At 36.8% G+C, this 22499-nt stretch overlaps 1 protein-coding gene across 1 annotated transcript in view; it reads left to right on the top strand.

Annotated features, from left to right (window-relative positions):
* ABI3BP (ABI family member 3 binding protein) overlaps positions 1 to 22499 on the top strand; it is a 520855-nt gene that overhangs the window by 261150 nt on the left and 237206 nt on the right. Inside the window, exons 12-14 of the mRNA XM_082245218.1 lie at positions 15398 to 15466; positions 16968 to 17066; positions 21749 to 21823. Coding sequence (XP_082101344.1) covers positions 15398 to 15466; positions 16968 to 17066; positions 21749 to 21823 — 243 coding nt within the window. The remainder of the gene's footprint in view (positions 1 to 15397; positions 15467 to 16967; positions 17067 to 21748; positions 21824 to 22499) is intronic.

The following is a 22499-nucleotide window of genomic DNA, read 5'->3' as shown; positions in this document are numbered from 1 at the left end:
GCAGCCATTTTTGGAGGAAAAGCTGCTTGGCTTTGAATGGCGCTGCGCAGTAAAATCAATAAATCTGGATGAATTTAAGTAGAAAACTAGGTGGAATGCATTCAGAGAAGGGGGCTATGAGAACTAAATTTAAAAAAAAAAAAAAAAACAAAACAAAAAACAGTATCCTTTAAAATGATTCAAGTTTAAAAGAGCACAAATGATTCAAGTTTAAAAGAGCACATATTTGCTGAGCTATTTAAATTTCTATTATTAACTTGTTCCTGATGTGGTAAACTATTATAATTAAAGTGGTAATAAATCCAAAAGGAAACATTTATAACATTGCAGTCTGTTGATTTTTAAGTGTTTCTATTGCTGTCTGTGAGGATTGGCCTCACTTCCTGTGCCTATGAGTCACAGTGAGACACACAGGTCAAATAAAAAAACCTACAAAGATTCTTACCATGTGAACCCATTGGGGATTATTCTTTACATCCTGTCCCTGTGACATCTTGTTACTGGGACAGAAAATGAGGGGTATCATTCTCCAATGGGGACAGAGACAGTAATAAAAGGATTCTGTTCCCTCCTGCACCCCTTTTGAAGCAAGAAAAATAAATGTTTGGACTGGGGTTGGGCATTAAAGTATTGCAATAGTACATCCACTTGGCTAAAACAATGCAAACAAATTAGAAAGAAATATTCAACATTAACATTTTATAAATGGGTAAACATTTTGCTTGATTATTTTACATGGAATGAACAAACATACGCCAATGGCATCAACCTTCACAAAGCTTTCTTATTCCAGGACTAGATCACAGAGGAATCCACCCTGACCAAGCCTCACTCTGACATGCTTCACCCAAAAAGGCTTGTTTGGCTGTACTTCTCCTATGGATCACAGGAGTGCAAGTTGTTCTGCACTCCTGTTACCCATTTTCAGCAGATAGACTTTGTCCACCGTCAGCTGACGTCACAGAGCCGGTCAAGGCTCAGGACAAATCGCGCCCATATGTTCGGAATCCACCCACATGCCTGGACCGGCAAGCCACTGAAAGCCTGAGCCGGCTGCTCCTGCCACCTCCACAGCCCAGTGCTCCAGTGAGTGCAGGGTGAAGATCAGACAGCAGTGACTGACAGTCACCAGCTCTCTACCCAGGGAACTCTGAGAATTGAGGAATTGGCAGTATTTGATCGCTCGGTTCTCAGCCTTAGAGCTGGTGGGGAAGGATGCAGCATCGAACCTAAAATATAAAAAAAAAACTCTCATACTTCTCTTTTAATAGCAGAGAATTTTTACATGCCTGCATTGTAATGAGTTTTATTAGATCTAGGCAAATGATCTATGCTACATTCTCAAGAACCAACATTTTTAAACATTGCTGAAACAAATTTGGTTTTGGGTGTAAAAGCTCAAATTTTATGGAGTGTCTTAATTGTCTTTAATTGTGGAGATCTGGCATCTAAAGCAAATGAAATTTCCAATAAAATATATATTGCTGCAATTTACTTGCTATAACTGCACAAATCTAGGGAAACCCTTTGTGCAAAGATTTGTTAAATGTCACATATCCAACCACATTGTAAAAATGTGACCAAGAATTCAATATAACATAAATATGACAGCATTCCAAGGCAGCCACAATGAAATCAAGCTGTGATGTCTTTATATTATCAATAATTCCTTTGTTTCAAAAGAAAAATGTTTCTTCTTAAAAAGGAAACACATCACTGTAAATTATATTTTCATGGCTTTAGTTTATTCATTTTATTCTAATTGGCATAGGAAAGTCCCAAACAAATGTGTTGGCCTACATCTACCCAGAATTATGCCTGTTGATTTTTAATCCATGAACAGATGTTAGTCTTTTCGTTTTTAGTGTTGTAGCAATCAAGTAATGTGATATCTATATAAAGTATGTCATGGTTACTTATTAATACCATTTTTTTCTAAGGGAATAGAAAATATTTACTTTGCAAAATGTAAATTTATTAAACCTAGTAATGAAAATTAATGAAATGAAAATGGATCAAAATCCTGCTTCTTTCATTTTTCTTATACAGGATTAGTAATTTAAATACCTTCCTGACTAGCTTTCATTTGCAGAGTGAATATACTTTACTCCTTAACAAATCCACCTCAATGACAAGAAATATACATTTGTCAAATTGTTACTTTATCATCTTGTGTGTACAACGGTACTGGAGAATTACATTTTGTAGCTGTAGTTCTACCTCTAGGTATTTATTAGGTCACCATCAATAAAACTGAATGTGAATTGTTTGTATGCAGAGTGGCCTGCTTGCACACAATACTAAAGCAATGTCTTTCTCTCTATGCACAGTCATTTTCCACTATTACAGTACTGCGACTGATATATCAAATAAGTCTCATTTTGTCCCCATCCCACAGCAACTCATCCTTACATTCAAGTAACTAATATACCAGCTGAATCTTCTGTCCTCGATGAACAGTCTTCTTCTTTGGGTAATCATTTTAAGGTTTCATTTGTGTTAGGTAAATATTTCAGGGGTAGAATTACTGAATTCTGTTCTATATTACATATTGTCACCAAATGCAGGATAGAAAGGCAAGTCAAAACTTCTGCATGTTAATATTTGCTATCCTGTTTTTGTTGTCAGTAGATTATTCACAAACGGTGTCAGAAGAGATCTGTTATATCTAAATAGACAAAAGAAAAAAGGAAATGGAATATAATGCCTTGAGAAGAAATGGGAAATGGCTTGTCGTTTAGGCAATTTTTTTGTTACTTTTCTCTAGAAATTATGATAATCATATCTCTAAGGTCAGGACAAATGACTCATTATTTAGCTTCTAATACGGAAATTCCTGATGTAGGGAGGGACTCAGGAATGTACCATGATACAATGTAGCCATTTTGTAGGTGGATTGATTACATCTGTGCATTATTATTGTACAGTAATTAAAATAAGAATGAGTAGCATCCTTCTTATGCAAAGGAATAGCATAGCAATAGAAATTAACTTTTTTCCAATGATGGGACCTAATTTTAGGGCAATATAAATGTTACATTAGATTTTAAATTCATCTACTCACTCTACCTGTACGTCAATTTGCTCAAGTGGTTGTACCGGGGTGATGCCTGTACCTTTCTTGTAATATCGACTGAGGCAGCTAAGCAGCCACTCAGCTGTTATTACAAGCAACGGGAGAAGACGTCCTCCCCTCCCACTGCTATGCCTGGGTCTCCTGTCCCACTGGGAGAAATGAGCATCTAGCCGGCATGTCCGCCAGCTGGCCGGAGACCTGAACAAAGCCTGAATCAGCTTTGATTGTGTCTCCGATGTAGTAACCCAGAAGCGACATTAGGACCTCACTTCCAGTTTTCTTGGCAGCCAATGGCAGGAGTTTTAAAAAATCCAAATTATTCAAAAATGCTGATCTTGGCATTTTGAATACTTTCAAGTGCAGAGGAAGGGTTTGGGGTCTTTTAGACCCCAGATCCTTCCATAAAGAGTACCTGTTACTGCCTATTACTGTCACAAGGGATGTTTACATTCCTTGTGACAGCAATAAAAGTGTTTAGAATTTTTTTTTAAAGAAACAGTGTAAAAATAAATAAACAAGTAAAATAAGAAAAGTGTATTTATTAAAGCAAAGCGCCCATCCCTCTGTGCTCGCGCCTTAAAAAAAAACACATATGTAAGTTGTGCCAGCAAATGTAAACAGTGTATAAATCACACATGTGAGGTATCGCCATGATTCTTAGAGTGAGAGCAATACTTCTAGCACAATACCTCTTCTGTAATTCTAAACAGGTAACTGTTAAAATTTTCTAAAGCATAAAAAAAATAATAATTCTAAAGCATCAAACGAGTGTGCGCAATTTTAAATCGTGACATGTTAGGTTTCTGTTTACTCAGCGTAACATCATCTTTCATATTATACAAAAAATTGGGCTAACTTTACTGTTTAGTTTTTTTTTAATTCGTTGGAGTGTATTTTTTTCCAAAAAAACTTTGTTTGAAAGACTGCTGCGCAAATACAGGGTGACATGAAATATTGCAATGACCACCATTTTATTCACTAGGGTCTCTGCTAAAAAAATATATATAATGTTTTGGGTTCTAAGTAATTTTCTAGAAAAAAATACTGATTTTAACTTGTAAACAACAAATGTCAGAAATAGGCCTGGTCTTGAAGTGGCTAAAAAGATTTTCTTATTCCTTTTATGTCCCTGCTTTCAAGCCTCTGGTATGAGTGTTTGAAACCAGATCTCCACTTTGTGGGGCTAGACCAATTGCCCTAGAATGATCAGGACTACTCAGGTCATGCTCGTATTTATTAAATAGGTAGTCTTGTAGCTGTATCTGTAATGCGGTTGATATCATAAAAGAATAGTTGATTAATTTCTTGCTTTAGATTAAAACATGTAACCGTTTCCTTATATCTACCTAAATGATCACTCTTAGTTATTGTACAAGAATCATATGGTATTCCATCTAAAATAGCAACAGTCAATTATCTTCCTTCTTTGAAGCCTCCAAAAGTAGTAGGTGATACAGATCATGTTCCATAACTCCTGATCCAACCTGATAGATATGTTCATGCCATAGATATTATAAGCTACTAAACTAGATCTATTTTAATATATTTTTGTAACACATCTTTTCATAGATAGAGTCATGATATGGAATTATCATGTGCTATTTAATTGCTTCATCTGAGAGAAAATATTGGCGTGCATACTTTTCCCACGACAGTGTTTATAGCAAATTTACATTTCCAAGAATGTTCCATGGATCACATAATTTGTGAAGTATACTTTTTCTTTTATACTTTTTGAGAGTTCTTCCACATGTTCATTCTTATACAGTTTTCTTAAATTAAGACAATTCAATCTAATACAGAAGATGTATAGCATACCCCCCAGATTATTTATCATGATCACAATAAGAATGGTTGTTTACTTCTTATGTGATTCTAACACATAGTAGAGTGAGTACATTTAAAGTGTGCACTGGTTTTGTTAGGATTCTTGGTGACCTCCACTCATAGTGATTAATGTATGCATATTAGAAGATACTGATTCAGTGCAAATGTATAGGCATTATGAAGTGTGCATGTGCTACTTTGTTTCAGCACAGTATAGCTCAGATAAAATATAGCTGTTCTGCTCATGAGTGCCTGGTTTTAGTTCCAGATTTAAGTGATTTATACTAGCCCTTTTACTTTGCAAGCAGTCCTTACTTATGACAGTATCATATGGCAGGCTGATGAGAACTACTTGTAAACAAGAACCAACAGGCCTAAAGTGTACCTTCCATGAATCAGTGGGGCTAATTTACTAAAACTGGAGAGTGCAAAATCTGGTGCAGCTCTGTATACAAACCAATCGGCTTCCAGGTTTTATCTTAAAAGCTTAATTGAACAAGCTGATTGGCACAGCTGCACCAGAGTTTACACACTCCAGTTTTAGTAAATCCACCCCAGTGGATCAATCTTCGGTGAAACCATGAAGTTTAAAGTATTCTAAAATTGTAATCTTACTTTATGTGAAAAAAAGGAGAAATAACTAAATTATTTCTTCTTATATGGCTTATATGGGTATTGGATGTATCTATGTGAGCATGTTCTGTAGTAGAAGTAATATTTTATAAATAATATTTGTAGTCGTCTCAAAAGACAATGGGGTTCTTTTACTAAAACTGGAGTGTTCAAAATCAGCTGCTAATGTTCAATTAAGCTCGTTCAATTAAGCTTGTTCAATGAAGCTTTAACAAAAAACTTGAAAGCTGATTGATTCTATGCAGAGATTCACCAGTTGTCGCACTCTCCAGTTTTAGTAAATTAACCCCAAGGACTCTGATTTTTGAAAGTTTACATCAAAGGAAGAGTTTGGGTATTTCCCAACAGGAATCAACCTTTTGCACTAGGAAAATAAAAACAGAAATATAGGCTGTAAAAAGCATTCCTTTTCTTCTTACCATGTGTTTTATTATAGAACTCTAATCCTTAAATTCTACAAATTAATCCTTCAGAATGATATATGCGCATATGCATGTTCCAAAATGGACATTTTATTTTATTTTTTCATCATAGTATCCTTTTTAATATTTTAGACTTTTTGAAGCATAGCTAATATACTAGATCTGTCTATTAAATTATATTTATTCCCTTTGCTTCAGCTTCCACTAAAACAAAAGTATCTGAGTCTGAGGTACTTTCCAGCACAGAAGAACAACATACTAAATTGGATAATTATAACTTTCTGTATCACAGCTATTATCCTTTCAGTCGAGTTTATTTTAGTAAAACTGGCCCTTAAAACTTTGTAGGGGAATAAAACAGATGTAAACAAATTTCAATATCCTGCGTAATTTCAGTATAATTCTAATTGAGAAGATCTAGTTTACTCTGGAATGTTTTTAGATTAGACCTATATTTTGTATTTTTCTGGATGATCACAAACTTGAATGGAAATGTTATTTTTCTACATTAGCAAAGCTGAAAATTAAAGTGTATGTCAAGCCAAATTTGTTTTCAGTTTTAGATAGAGTTGAAAAGGATTACCACCCCTATCTGGATTTTTACTGCTGTAGCCTCAGTTAAGCATGAGGGTGGGAAGGAGCATGGGCTGAAGTGAGGTCAGGGGTAAAAATACAAGGGAGTAACATGGGAGATAAGATGAAAAAAATAGGAAAAAGAAGAGAGAAAAAAGGTAGAAAAAAGGGAGGAATAATTGGGATATAGGTTAAACAAAATGAGGAGCTCTTTGAGTTCATAATATAAGAGTTGGTGACTTAAAGGTAGGAGGTTAATGCCTGGTGTTGTATGCAGACGACATGTTATTGTTTTTACAGGATCCGGGTCAGTCTCTGCAAGCAGTTTTTGATATTTTGGATACATTTGCAAAAATTTTCCTGCCTTAAAGTGAACTGGGACAAATCGACCATTCTTCCGCTTGACCCGGGTACCAGGGCAGTGGCCAATACAGCATTGTCCCTGCAATAGGTTACTAGCTTCACATATTTAGGGGTTCGCTTTTCTGCAAGGGTGGCAGAATTATCTTAATCTGAATCTGCTGCCTCTGCTGGACCTCCTTAAAAGAAGGGCAGAGGTATGGAAGAATCTCCCTTTGTCGGTTTTGGGACAAACAAACCTCCTTAAAAAGAAGATCCACCCTTTTTTCTATATTTTCTCCGCAATTCTCCTATATGGGTCCTGCGTTCCTTTTTCTATCAGGTGCATGGCTTAATTGGTTCATTCATATGGGGAAACTCAACTCCCAGGATAGGTCTTCGGGCTCTTTAGGAGCCCTGGGGACAAGGGGGTCTGGCATTGTCGGATTTGTACAAATATTATCTGGCTGGTCAGAGAATTTTTACGCACAGATGGCTCCTTGGAGATGATGGGGATTCCCCCACAGTGTTAGAGGCAGTGGTGCTGGGTTCATATGAGAGCCTTCATCTCCTGGTGTATTGTGGTTCAGGGGCCAAATTTCCCTTAACAGGGTACAATGCAAGCTACTATTAAGGCCTAGGATAATGCTCAGGAATTGCTGGCTCCTGCGTCTGGCTCCTTATCGCCCGACTCACCGCTGTGGTTGAATCCCTATTTTCCTAATTTTCTCTCCATACCTGATCCTGTTATATGGGCATCCAAAGGGGTTAAGACCTTAGGTGATATCACCAATTGTGGCAAATTATCTCAATTTGCCAATCTGAAACAATGATTTAGCTTGCCCAACCCGTTTTTCTTCTGTTAGCTTCAATTAAGACACACATTTATCTCCCAGTTTGGCACCACCAGGGTGGAAATTAGGCCCTCTGCCTTAAAGAACGTCATACTGGATGAAGCCATGAAAAAACTTTATTGGAATTATATAAGGAATTCTTCCCTGTTTCTCCCCCCTCAGTAGCCAGGTATAGAGAACAATGGGTGATGGAGGTTCCGGACTTGGGAGGAGAGGATTGGGATGGTGTATGGGGTTTCCCCTTTGCACATTTAGTATCTGCAAGGGATCAGTTAATTTAATTTAAATTCCTGCATAGGATATATTATACTCCTGCAAGACTATCTAAAATTTACCCGGGGACCTCAGCGGAGTGTTCACGCTGCGCATACACTCTGGCTAACTTTAGTCATATATTTTGGCACTGCCCGGCAGTTCTGGACTGCTGTTGTGCGCTGTGTCGTGGAGATCACCTCTGTGCCGGTGCCTATGATCGTGTCCACCTGTCTGCTTGGTCTAGGGGAGAACCTGGCACCAACTAGGGCCCAGCGCACCTTACTTAGTCTGCGTCTATTCTATGCTCACAAGGCACTGATCCTCTATTGGAAAAGCCAATGACAACCTCTATATCTTATTGGAAAAGACTTGTGAATAAGGTGACACCATTCTATAAAGCCACATATTTCAGCAGAGGCTGCCCAAAGAAGTTTGATAAGGTGTGGAAGATCTGGCTGGAGAACCCTGCCTTTGTCGCATAAGGTAGTCTTAATAATGGATACTTGGGCAATAATTGGATTGAAGGTGATGTAGGAGGCACCTGACTATGTTCTCAATCACATTACCATCCTAGAGACTGCATATGTACGTGTTTTATTGCATGTATTATAGCATTGATTATTCACGTCTCCTAAGGGGGACTTATATCCTGGGATGGTGAACCTGGTTGGGGAGGGAATGGGAGTGGGGGCGGCTTTTGATGTTTTTTTTTTTTTTTTGTTTTGTATATTCCGCTCTTCATCGTGAGTTCTTTTTTTTTTTTTGTTTTGTATGTTCTGCCCTGTGTGGTGAGGTTTTTCTCTTTTAAAAGCAATAAAAAGAAATTGACAAAAAAAAAAAAAAAGGTAGGGGGTTATCAATCCAAGGTTGCCTGAATTGTTCCAGTCAGTAAGTTTTTCAAAGAACATAGACTGGGAAACTGTGTTTCTGAGTTCCTCAAGGAAGATTTCCAAGCTTTACTTATTGTCCTTTTTGGGACAGTCCAACCAGATGGGTGGTGCAGATGGGCAAGCATCCCCTAAAGTAGGTCACAGGCTATATGTGAACTACTTTAGATATTCTGTCTGGTACCAAATACCACTGGCGCAAGAGTTTGCTTCAAATGCCTCAGGCAATATTGACTTTTTTAAAGTCTTCTTCTCAACTTGCTCTCCATTAGTTCAGCAATTGTTTCTTTAATAACTTAGGCAGCTTTTGGAGACTAGGGATTAGCATGGTAATCTTTGCAAAATTGATTTTGCTGCAGAATTACTGATTGCGTAGTTGGTAAAATTTTGCTGAAGTGACTATCACTGCTAAATTTTTAAGCAAATATCTGGATTAGCAAAAGCATTTGGCGTACACCAAATAGATTTATATAATTTGTGGCTATTGAGGAATATATATATATATATATATATATATATATATACATACAGTATATTTTTTGTATTATTTTTTAATTTTTTTTTAACCATTTGAGTACATATATTTAATAGGAATATTTCAGAAATCACTATTTCCTACACATAGTTAACTTAATTTGGACTTTGCAGTAATCCAAGTAAAATCCTTCTTCATTCTAAAATATTTGTCATACAGAATATTAGACTTCATGTAGTTTTTTGATTAATATAAAAACAGATCTCAGGAAATGTGCAACGTCATGCACTTTTACATGGGGTTAAAATGTATTGCAGTCCTGTTGATCTCTTGAGCGGAGTTATTACAGACTTACCAACCCCAGGTCAGAATGAAAAAAACACAAAATGTAGATAACTCTGTGTATGTAGTTATCTGCCAGGAAGAGATCTATGTTTTAAAATAGATATGAGAGTTCCACATTATTTGGCAGAAAACCTTGGGTTAGGATTCCATCTTTCCCTCAAGGAAAGACCAGGCTATTTCCACAGCCTCTATTTCTCATTATTTACTTATTTTAATTCAATAAACACATGCTTTCAGCCATTTCTCCTTCATGTATCATACCACAGAAACTCCCATATGTTGTTACTTATTTTTTTATAAAGTCACATATAATTTGTATTTTGGAGCATAAGATATTTACAGTAACTACTTCCATTGGTAAAAAAACATGTTCAAAAAGTAAAATTTGATTGTATTATGTTTATATGATGTGGCAAGTTTATGTAAACTAACCGTCAAATTTTCCCATAAGTTTTTCTTTACCAGTCCAAAATAAATTCAACTCTTCTGACTATATTTCCATCCAAGTCATTAGTCTCCCAGAAATATTCAATATTTCCTTATCAGAAATGCTTCCAACACAGCAACATAATGTGCTAAACCAAAGTCATATGACATACTGAAAAGTTCAAGTAGCTGAATTGTTTTTAACTAAAACACTGTGGGGTTGTTACGTTCATTATTTTACATATGCAGGAGATTACTATGCTCAGACCCTGTTTCGCTTAATACAATTTAGGAATAATCAGCAGCACGCTTTTTTGTTGTTACAATTCAGGACTCCCTATGCAAAGCACATTAGACCTATTTATTGCGAGAATATTGTGAGAATAACGTTTCCACTTTGATATATTTGGACATGCATCTGCTTTTCTGTATAGTTACTCATTCCCTTAGCTCACATATATTTTCTCATCAAAAAGTTTAATTCATAAATAAGTATGGCATAAATGCAAATTCTTTATTTATTTAGTTGCATAAAATACTAATTTAACAATAAATCCCTTTGTTTTCAAAGAATCTGTGTTTTTCCAAGAACAATTATTTTATTTAACCTTACATGGCTCTGTTTTTATTCTCTTTAATAGACACCTCATAGAAGCACTCAGTTAAGGTTCGTACCCACTATAAGAAAATCGGGCGAACATTTTTGTACAATTTTCATATAGTGTGTACACAACTTTCTACAGCCGATTCAGAATTTTCGTACGAAAATTCTTGAAGGGACAGACTCTAAACTTTTTCTCGTACGAGAAAAAACGAACGATTTTCGTTTAATGTGTACCATTGTCGTACGATTTTTGTACAAGAAAAATCTGAAAATAAAGACTGCGCATGATCAGAAACAATAAACAACAAAAAAAAAGCCTTTTTTTCGTACAAGAATTTTCATACGAACTTTTGTTCATCGGTTCTGATTTTCTGTGAAACAACGAGGAAAATTGGACAATCGTTTGCTTAATTTTCTTATAATGTGTACCCTACTTAAGTTAGATGGTAATTACACTTCTATATATAAAAATATTTGACTCACAAAAATTAGCAAATTATGCACAATAATGAAAATGATGTATGCTCTTTATGTTGGCAAATTGACCCCAATATCTCAATAGAGTAAAGGATAAAAAAGTAAAGCCAGCCATAGATGGCTCGAACCCCCCCAGCCCCCACTGTGAGAACACAATGCCTCAGCTGGATGGATTCCCCTGTCAACAGTGTCTGTATTGATGGGGGAATTGAGCCTTTAGCCATATTTATTTTTATTACTTTTAGAAATTCAAGATTAAATCTATCTAAAACTGTCCCCATTGGAAGATTTCCAGTTTGGAGACAATGGTCACAAAGAAAAACAGAGAGGATGAATGTCCATTATGTGACACAGACAACAGTAAAAATCCATTTGAAGGGAGTGGGTAATGGCACTGTATACCTAAAGGTTACCGTCCAATATTGCAGAGATTTTGTTGATCTGCAGCATCTGTACAATAGGTGGGCAGCTTCTGAACACCAAGGGACTTCCATAGTTATCTTAGGTTGTTGCAGAATTGAGTAAATATAGAATTCAAAGACTAGATGCAGGTTCACTGCAGTATAAAAAAAAAAAAAAACCTGAAGAAGTACTGTAAACAAAGACAGTGAATGTGTTTCAAGAGCTGTCACCCTCTTCGTCAGAGCTTGAGGGATTGGAAACAATGTTTGACATTAGTGTGGCAGGCTACTCATTAGCAGCTGGTAGAGGGTACCTGCTAATGAACAGCCTGTCAAATTAAAGTATTTTATATCAAAGTATCTCTCATTATCATTATACATCCAAATACATTATTTCATGGTGTTTCCGATGTAAGATTTAACACTGGAAATAAACTGGTATCTGGACTTTTTAAATATTGCAGCGTGGCACTTCAATTATATATTTATTCAACAATAAAAGCCTAGCAGAGATTCTAACACTCCCCTGATTATATCCAGAATTTAGAAAAAAGTTTTAGCTTTAGGTGTACTTTCAATTTCATTTTTTTTAGAGAAGAAGAGCTACAGTTTTTGTCACCTTTATCTCTCAGAGATATCTTTGTCCTTGTAAAGTAAATCTCATCAGTGAGGACATAGATAATAATAAAAACCCGACAGAGGCCCTTTCCTACTTTAACTAGAATGATGTGCCTCCATGACCAGAATAAATATTCCCAGGTCTTTCGATTTTGTATTGCTTCTTGGATGGCTACAAAGTGTTTGTTTATGTTGTAGCTATCCATCCCTCTTTGCCCCTTCATAGTAAAGGGCAGAGGGGGCAGAATTAATGACAAAGCAGTGTTTTTGCAGTGAATTGCTGTTACATGACAGAGGCAACCAGCTGGATAATGATGTGTTACTCTATGAGTACCTTTAGGGCTTATGTCAATAAGCTTTGGGCTTGTGTTGACAACATCAGTTGGACATCAGTCTGAGACTCATTTGAGAATATTCAGAATTCACTGATAACTGCAGTTGATCTCTTTCTGATCTGCATTTCATCTGCTTCAAGCAGGTTTTGCGTTCCTGAAGAATAGAAATCCACTTTAAATTAGCAAAAATTAATCAAGACAGACCCTTACTGAGACCAATGCAATTAATATTATTAAGGTCACAGCAGGGTCACATTGCACATATATGTGCATATTTCTGTGCACCTTCATTTACATACCACAGTATACATCATTACCGCCAATTCACATGTACAACAAGCATATACATTTCTGAAGGCATGTACACTATGAACTATTAAAGATTAGGGTGTGGGTCTATAACCTTTAGACCTCTTAAGGGATTGAAGAGAGATTATCTAAATTACAGGAAGAAGATCTCTGTCTGTTGTAAATAAATGTTATTTTATATACACAACATTTTACCTCTATCCTAAGATATGCAAACTTGTTTTTTTATTAACAGCCTCACCTACAACATCACCAGTTTCATTTAAAAAAGGACTTCCAATTCTAAAGCCAGAGACTGTATCGGGTAACCAACAAAAAGGCTTCATCATGCTATCACATCAATACTCAGCTGCTTTCACACTGACCTTTCTGCGGCTTCATAAATGTAATGAAGAGCTTCTAAAGTTAGCAGAATTGCTTAAGTTAGCGCAGTCCATCTATAAATTGCTTAACACTGAAATTCTCTGCATACTAGTTTGGCCCTTTAATACGTTTGCTAATTGCAGTACTTATTTTAAGCATTTTATCTTTGGGAACTATACTTCCAAGCCACCATGACTTCATCATTTCTTTCATCATTATCCCATGCATGCTGTTCTCTCAATGACAAATTTACAAGCTAAAATACTGATTATTTATTTTAGTAAGTGAAGAATTGGCAACTTATGTGCCTCAACCAAGGACAGTTTCACACATAATACCTGGTAAAGTTTAAATTTTTTTTTCACAACTTAAAAAAATGTTACTATGGTTAAAATATAGGGTAGTGGTGACCATGTGTTTTTTAGCTGCAACTCATAAATATTCCTAATAGGCCATTTACAAAGAGTTGTAGTTTAAAATGTTTACCAGTTGTCATGGAAAGTCAATGACTCTCTTCTAGCAAGTGCATTTAATCAAATATCAGTGAGGGCAAAGACTAAAATGTGTTTACAGCAGTATTGCAAATATTGGCGTTGGACAGGTATACTGCATAAATTCACGTAAGGCTTAATTTATCAAAGTGCCTGGTGTCAACAGCTAGTAAAATTCGGTTTAATTTTTATCAGTCATTTCCCAGTGCAATCTTAAACTTGATAGGTTGGCATGTGACAATCAAGTTAAGTCTCACACCCCAAATTAGTGGTGCAAATACTTTGCCCAATCAGGGAAAATCACAGATATGTTTCATATTCTGATGCAGACACTTACCTTTCAAATACTCCTTGTTCACCCACCAGAAGGAGTAAGGTAGGATTTGTTCCTTGTCTGCATCTTCACCACTGCTTGGAACACAGTTAGAGCAATCTTTCCCAGCCTTAGCTACACCTCTGTAAGGCTAAAGTTTGTTTTTTAGCTCAGCTACTGTTGTCACAGGAATATTGAGTTCCCACCGTTGTAGAGCTAGTCAAAGGTTTAAGACCCCAGAAACCAAGTATCATAATACTGTAATGTATTCCTTACATTCCTTACAATGTGGAATTTATTTTGACCAGTGACAACCGTAGTTCAGCTGCTGGTGGAAGCTAACAGTAGAGATCCAGCAAGGGATCAAAACTTGCTTGGTAGATAGATAGTACAACCCAAAATGGAAAAACTCTTAAGGGAAGAGTTTTCCTGTAATGTATTTGCAATGATACTTACACTATCAGTAGTGTTACCTGTGCTTTATACACCTGTTAGGCCTGTTTCTGTTGTACTGACATTATTTAGGAATACTTTTCCTGCATTTCTTCTTGTAAAAGTATTTGTAGCATCCAACCTTTGTTCTAACATAATATTCTATACTTATATACTCTGTTATTGTTAAAGCAATTTTAGAAATTTGACCACAAATTAATACTTTTATATTATCTGATTTCATAATGGCTTTATCGCCAGAAGATGTACCAGAGTCTGTTGATGTATTACAACAAGTGAACACTGATATGCCTATTAAATGGCGCACAACGTCTGGTAAAGGTACATGTGATAAATAGGGTTTCTTTATGCTTATCATTATGCTTTTGCAGTGCTGTAATACCTAAAAGACTTAAAAACTGAACCAGACTTTGCAGCTAAATTGTACAGTTATGTATACCATTCATTTTTCTTTATACCACCATTGCCCCTCATTCTTCTCTTATGACAAATTTATTTTTATTCTACTCTACTCTACTGTGCATGATAGCTTTAAAAAACATAAAAAGTATATTAGACATATTATATTCAATTAGCTGTGCTTTTTCAACAGGGATTCATCCTAAATCAACTCTAGTGTCAAAATTGAGTACACACTTGCCTTTCCAAAAGCACACAACTACCATAGGTAAAGACTGCTATTCTATAGTATTTATTTCTATGTGGCAAGTTAAGAATCGTGTAGTAGCAGGCCTTGTCAGGTGGAAGGCACCAAACTGATTGATTGTGTTTTAACCACACAGTCCAGATTTCTTGCATTAAATAATTTCATTAGCCCTGATAAAGGGAAGGGAAAGGGGCTATAAGACCTTTTTTTTCTGAATTTGTGAATTAGAAAACTAACTTTATCAGAAAACTTTGAAGTCCTTTTTTTTTCAACAGCCTCACCTACAGTATCCCCAGTTTCATTTACAAAGGAACTTACAATTGTACAGCCAGAGACTGCACTGGGTAAACAATGAGGCTTCGTCATTTTATCACAACAATACGCTTTCACACTGTGACCTTCATAAATGTACTGAAGAGCTTCTAAAGCTAGCAAAATTGCTTAAGTTGGCACAGTCCATCTATGAATGACTTAACACTGAAATTTTCCGCGTACTAGTTTGGGTTTTAGTAACACTTGCTAATTGCAATACGTTATTTAGGAATGTTAGCTTTGAGGAAAATACCTTCAAGGCACCATTAATTAATGATTTCACTTATCCCATCCATGCTGTTATCTTAATGCCAAATTCACAAACTTAAATACTGATTACGTCTTTTAGCAAGTGATCAACTGGCTTGTTATGTGCCCCAACCAATGACAGTTTTATACATAATGCCTGGTAAAGTTGAGATGTTTTATTCTCAACATGAAAAAAATGTTGCTATGGTAAAATGGTAAAAGTATATATTAGCCACTTCCTTACCACTGTCATATGACCTCCAGAACTTTAAGTGGGGATATCTGAATGATGCCTGTCGCATGTGCATGTGTACGTCGCGGCCACATATGTAAACAGCGTTCAATCCATACATGTGAGGTATCGATGCGAACGTTAGAGCGAGAGCAACAATTTTAGCACAAGACCTCATCTGTAACTCTAAACTAGTAACCTGTAAAAAAAGGTTAAAGCGTTGCTTATGGAGATTTTTAAATACCGAAGTTTGGCGTCATTCCGCGAGTGTGTACAATTTTAAAGCGTGACATGTTAGGTATCTATTTACTCATCATATGCGTAACATCATCTTTCACATTATACAAAAAAGTTGGGCTAACTTTAGTGTTTTGTTTTTTTTAATTCATAAAACTGTTTTTTTTTTTTAAAAAACGTGTTTGAAAAAATTCTGCGCAAATACCGTGTGACATAAAAAGTTGCAATGACCACCTTTTTATTCCCTAGGGACTCTGCTAAAAAAAATGTATGATGTTTAGGGGTTATGAGTAATTTTCTAGCATAAAAATGATAATGTTTACATGTAGGAGCGGAGTGTCAAAAATCGCCCGGTATGAAAGTGGTTAGTGTTTTCGATGTGTTGTTTATCTGAAACTTTACAAAGAGTTGTAGTTCAAAATATTCACCAGGTGACATGTAAAATCCATGATTGACTTCTAGCAAATCAATGTAATCAGATATCAAAGAGGGCAAAGGCTAAAATGTGTTTAAAGCAGTATTACAAATATTGGCTTTACCCAGGTATACTGCATCAAATCATAATAGGCTTCATTTATCAAAATGCCTGGTGTCATTAACTAGTAAGTTTAGTAATTTCCCTTTGGGATTAATAATGTATTCTGAATCTGAAGATTCAGTTTTATTTTTCAACAGTCATTTTCAAGTGAAATCTTAAACTTGATAGGTTGTCATGTGGTAACAAAGCCAGGTCTTACATCAGATACTTACAGTACATAAATGATTTTATCATCCCGCATTTGTGGTGCAATACAGTTCAGTGGTCGCCTTTTCAGCAGGTGAGGAGTCGATATCCAGTGAAGTTCCACAGCTCCAAAGCTCCACAGTGAGCAGTGATTTACTTCCAAAGCCACACAGGACCATAGCTGGTAAAGGTAGATTTTAACTTTATACATTGCATCTGATAGATTCAATTAGTTTACAGTAATCTTGGTTTCTTCGGTTTCATTGAATGACAATCAAGCACAATAGTACTCAAGGCTGGTCTATTTCTGTTTTTTATTTGTGGTGGGGTGCCTTAGTTTTTGTGTGCCTTAAGAAAAGAACAATACTTTACCCAATCAGGAAAAATCACAGATTTGTTTCATATTCTGATGCAGACATATACCTTTCTCATACTCCTTGTTTAACCATCAGAAGGAGTACGGTAGGATTTGTTCCTTGTCTGCATCTTCACTACTGCTTGGAACACGGTTAGAGTGATCTTTCCTAGCCTTAGCTATACCTCTGTAAGGCTAAGGTTTGCTGTTTAGTTCAGCTACTGTTGTCACAAGGATATTGAGTTCTCACTGTTGTCAAAGATTGTCCCTTGTTTGGTCAAAGATGTAAGGTCACAGAAACCATGTATCATAATGCTGTATTGTATTCCTTACAGAACTACACATAGAATTTAATTTGGCCAGTGACAAAAGTGGTTCAGCTGCTGGTAGAAGATCTCCTAGCCAGCAGTAGAGATCCAGCAAGGGATTAAAACGTGCTTGGTAGATGGTACCATCCCAAATGGAAAAACTCATTAGGGCAGAGTTTTTCTTTATTGCATTTGCAATGATATACTAGCAGTAGTAGTACCTGTGCTTTAATCACAGGATAAGCCTATTTCTGTTGTAGTGACAATATTTAGAAATACTTTCCTTTTATATCCTCTTCTAAAAGTATTTGTAGCATCCAACCTTTATTCTAACATTAATATTATATCCTATGTACTCTGTTATTCTTAAAGCAATTTTAGAAATTTGACCACAGATTATTACTTTTATATCATTGGATTTCAAAATGGCTTTATCGCCAGGAGATGTACCAGTGTCTATTGATGTACCACAAGTTAGCACTGATATACCTATTATCCACTTAAGGACCGGAAGGTTTTGCCCACTTAAACCAGACCATTTTTTTGTAATACGGCACTGCGTTTTTTTAACTGACAATTGCGCAATCATGCGATGCTGTGCCCAAATAAAATGTATGTCCTTTTTTACCCGCAATAAAGCTTTCTTTTGGTGGTATTTGATCACCTCTGTGGTTTTTATTTTTTGCGCTATAAACAAAAAATGAGCGACAATTCTGAAAAAAAACAATATTTTTTTTACTTTCTGCTATATCCCCAATAAAAAAAAAATCAAAATCAAATTTTTTTATCAATTTAGGCCAATATGTATTCTGCTACATATTTATTGGTAAAAAAAAAATCTCAATTGATTGGTTTGTTCAAAAGTTATCCTGTCTACAATTTAGGGGAAAGATTTATGTCATTTATTTATTTTTTTTACTAGTAATGGCGGCGATAAGCGATTTTTAGCAGGACTGCAACATTGTGGCGGAGAGATTGGACACATAACTGACTCTTTTGACACTTTTGAGGGGACCAATGACACTAATACAGTAATCAGTGCTAAAAATAGTGTTACTGTACTAATGACACTGTCAGGGAAGGGATTAACACCAGGGGCGATCAAAGGGTTAAATGTGTGCCTAGGGGATGCTTTCTTACTGTGTGGGGGCTGTTCTTGCTGGATGAACACAGAAACCTGTGTTCCTAAATAAGAGGAACACAGGATCCCTTTGCTCATCACTGACAGAACAGCAATGTGCCGTGTTTACATCGGCAGACCGCAGTTCTGTCTCCATGGGGAGCGATCGCCGGTGCCTGGAGGACATTGCGTCCACCAGAGCTGCTGATTGGGTCCCCCTCTAGCCAATTGGCGTGTGCATGTGTCCCCACTGACTGCTACATGAAAGGATGTTCAGGTACAGTGCATCCGGAAAGTATTCACAGCGCTTCACTTTTTCCACATTTTGTTATGTTACAGCCTTTTTTCAAAATGGATTAAATGTATTATTTTCCTCAAAATTCTACAAACAATACCTCAAAATGATAACTTAAAAGAAGTTTGTTTGAAATCTTTGCAAATTTATTAAAAATAAAAAATGAAAAAAAAAAATCACATGTACATAAGTATTCACAGCCTTTGCTCAAAACTTTGTTGAAGCCCCTTTGGCACCAATTACAGCCTCAAGTCTTTTTGAGTATGATTCTACAAGCTTGACACCTATTTTTTGGGCAGTTTCTCCCATTCTTCTTTTCAGTACCTCTTAACCACTTTACCCCCAGCCCTATTTCAGACACTTTTTGTTCACAAGTTAAAACCAGTATTTTTTCCTAGAAAACTACTTAGAACCCCCAAACATTATATATATTTTTTTAGCAAAGACTCTGGAGAATAAAATGTCGGTCATTGCAAAAATTTTTGTCACGCGGTATTTGCGCAGCGGTCTTTAAAACGCCATTTTTTTGGAAAAAATTTGAAAAATCACATTTCACTGCATTTAAAAAATACTAAACAGTAAAGTTAGCCCATTTTTTTTGTATATTGTGAAAGATAATGTCACGCCGAGTAAATAGATACCAAACATGTTACGGTTTAAAATTGCGCCCCCCCGTGGGATGGCGACAAACTACGGTCAATAGAGATCTCAATCTGCGACGCTTTAAATGTATTTAACGGTTACCAGTTTAGAGTTAGAGTGTAGCTCTTTTTTTTAAATTATTGCCCACGCTCTGGCGATCGCGGCGATACCTCACATGTGTGGTTTGAACAGCGATTTCATTTGCGGCTCGACTTGCGTATACATTTTTTTTTGTGCGCGAGCTAACGGTGACGGGGGCGGCTAAATTTTTTTTTTTTTTTTTTTCCTATTTATTTTTTCTTTTTTTTTAACTTTATTACAGTTTTTTTTAAAAAAAAAAATCTGATCACTTTTATTGCTGTCACAAGCAATGTAAACATCCCTTGTGACACCAATATGTGTGACAGGTACACTTTATGGAGGGATCGAGGGTCTAAAAGACCCTAGAACCCTCCACTACACTGAAAACGGTGGGACGGGAGCCCTGAGCAAAGCCACGGAAGGCGGCGGGAGGGGGGGACGTCCCCTCCCGCCCCCCCGGGTAACGATCGAGCGGCTCCCGAGCCGCATCGATCGTTACCGACGGAAAGCCGACCGTCGGCTTCAAACAACGGTACCGGGATGATGCCTCTAGCTAGAGGCATCATCCCGGTATAACCACTCAAAGTCAGCCGACGTAGATCTACGTGGCTGGTCGTTAAGTGGTTAAGCTCCATCAGGTTGGATGGGGAGCATCGGAACACAGCCATTTTCAGACCTCGATCGGGTTCAAGTCTGTGCTCTGCCTGGGCCACTCAAGGACATTCACAGAGTTGTCCCATAGCCACTCCTTTGTTGTCTTTGCTGTGTGCTTAGGGTCATTGTCCTGTTGGAAGATGAACTTTCGTCTCAGTCTGAGGTCCAAAGTGCTCTGGAGCAGGTTTTCATCAAGCATGTCTCTGTACGTTTCTGCATTCTCACAGTTCCTTCCCCTAAAAAACATCCCCATAGCATGATGCTGGCACCACCATGCTTCATTGTAGGGATGGTATTGGCCAGGTGAATTTTGTTTCTCGTGGTCTGAGAGCTCTTCATTTGCCTTTTGCAAACTCCAGGTGGGCTGTCATGCGCCTTTGACTGAGTAGTGGCTTCCGTCTGACCACTCTACTATATAGGCCTGGTTGGTGGAGTGCTGCAGAGATGGTTATTCTTCTCAAAGGTTCTCATCTCTCCACAGAGAAATGCTGGAGCTCTTTCAAGGCTAACTGAGACCCTTCTCTCACAATCACTCAGTTTGGCCGGCCCACTCTAGGAAGTGTCCATGTGGTTCCAAACCTCTTCCATTAATGGATGATAGAGGCCACTGTGCTCATTGGGACCTTCAATGCTGCAGAAATAATTCTGTACCCTTCCCCAGATCTGTGCCTCGATGCAATCCTGTCTCTGAGGTCTACAGACAATTCCTTGCACTGTTAACTGTGGGACCTTATATAGACAGGTGTGTGCCTTTCCAAATCATGTTCAATCAACTTAATTTACCACAGGTTTACTCCAATCAATTTGTAGAAACATCTCAAGTATGATCAGTAGAAACAGGGTGCACATGAGCTCAATTTTGAGTGTCATGGCAAAGGCTGTGAATACTTACAGTATGTACATGTGATTTTTTTCGTTTTTTATTTTTTGCAAAGATTTCAAGCAAGCTTCTTTCAAGTTGTTATTATGGGGGATTGTTTGTAGAATTTTAAGAAAAATAATGAATTTAATCCATTTTGGAATAAGGCTGCAACATAAAAAAAAATGTGGAAAAAGTGAATACTTTCCGGATGCACTGTATGTCGTCTCACGTAATGGGGCCGACCTGCCGCAGTATAACAGCGGCTGGTCGGCAAGTGGTAAAACTGTGTACGACGTCTGGTAAAGGTACATGTGATAAAAGTGTTCCTTTTGCATTGATCTGAAATTTACGCTTTTGCTGTGCTTTATGTCTAAAAGACTTAAAAACTGAACCAGGCTTTGCAGTTAAATTGTACAGTTATGTAAACCATTCATTTTTCTTTATACCACCATTGCCCCTCATTCTTTTCTCCTGACAAATTTATTTTTATTCTACTCTGTGCATGGTAGCTTAAAAAACAGTATATTAGATATAAGCTGTGCTTTTTTTTAACAGGGATGCATCCTAAATCAACTCTAGTGTCAAAATTGAGTACACATTTGCCTTTCCAAAAGCCCACAACTACCATAGGTAAAGATTGCTATTCTCTACTATTTCTTTCCATGTGGCAAGTTAAGAATCGTGTGGTAGCAGGTCATGTCAGGTGGAAAGTACCAGACTGATTGATTGGATTTTAACCACACAGTCCAGATTTCTAGTATTCAATCACTTCATTAGCCCTGATAAAGGGAAAGGGGAGGGGCTATAAGAACTTTTTTTAACACGTTTTAAGCCCCTTTTAACAGCCTCGCCTACAATATCACCAGTTTCATTTACAAAGGAACTTTCAATTGTTTAGCCAGAGATTGTACTGGGTAGACAAGGAGGCTTCATCATTCTATCACAGCAATACGCTGCTTTCACAATAAGACCTATATAAATGTACTGAAGAGCTTCTAAAGCTAGCAAAATTTCTTAAAGGGTAACTCCACTTTCGTGGTGGAAAAAAAAGCAAACAAAGAAAAAACAATATAGCATATACAATTGCGACACAAGTCATATTGTAATTGAATGTTATTAAAAAAGACCTTTCCTTTTCAATCTGCAACTCTGTAATTTTCTGAAAATGCAATGCAATATGGCTACCTGAAGTTGTTCTGTACACAGAATGTGTAAAGAACACCGCCAGAAACATAATTTCTTGCTTATGTGATTGGCTCATTGATTTTTCCAGAAATCTGCCTAAGATACAAGTCAGATATCAAGC

This window comes from Pelophylax lessonae, assembly GCF_965119305.1.
Source record: "Pelophylax lessonae genome assembly, chromosome: 2".
Taxonomy (NCBI): domain Eukaryota; kingdom Metazoa; phylum Chordata; class Amphibia; order Anura; family Ranidae; genus Pelophylax; species Pelophylax lessonae.
The sequence above is the reverse complement of the archived record's forward strand: the minus strand, read 5'-3'. Positions and strand labels throughout refer to the sequence as shown.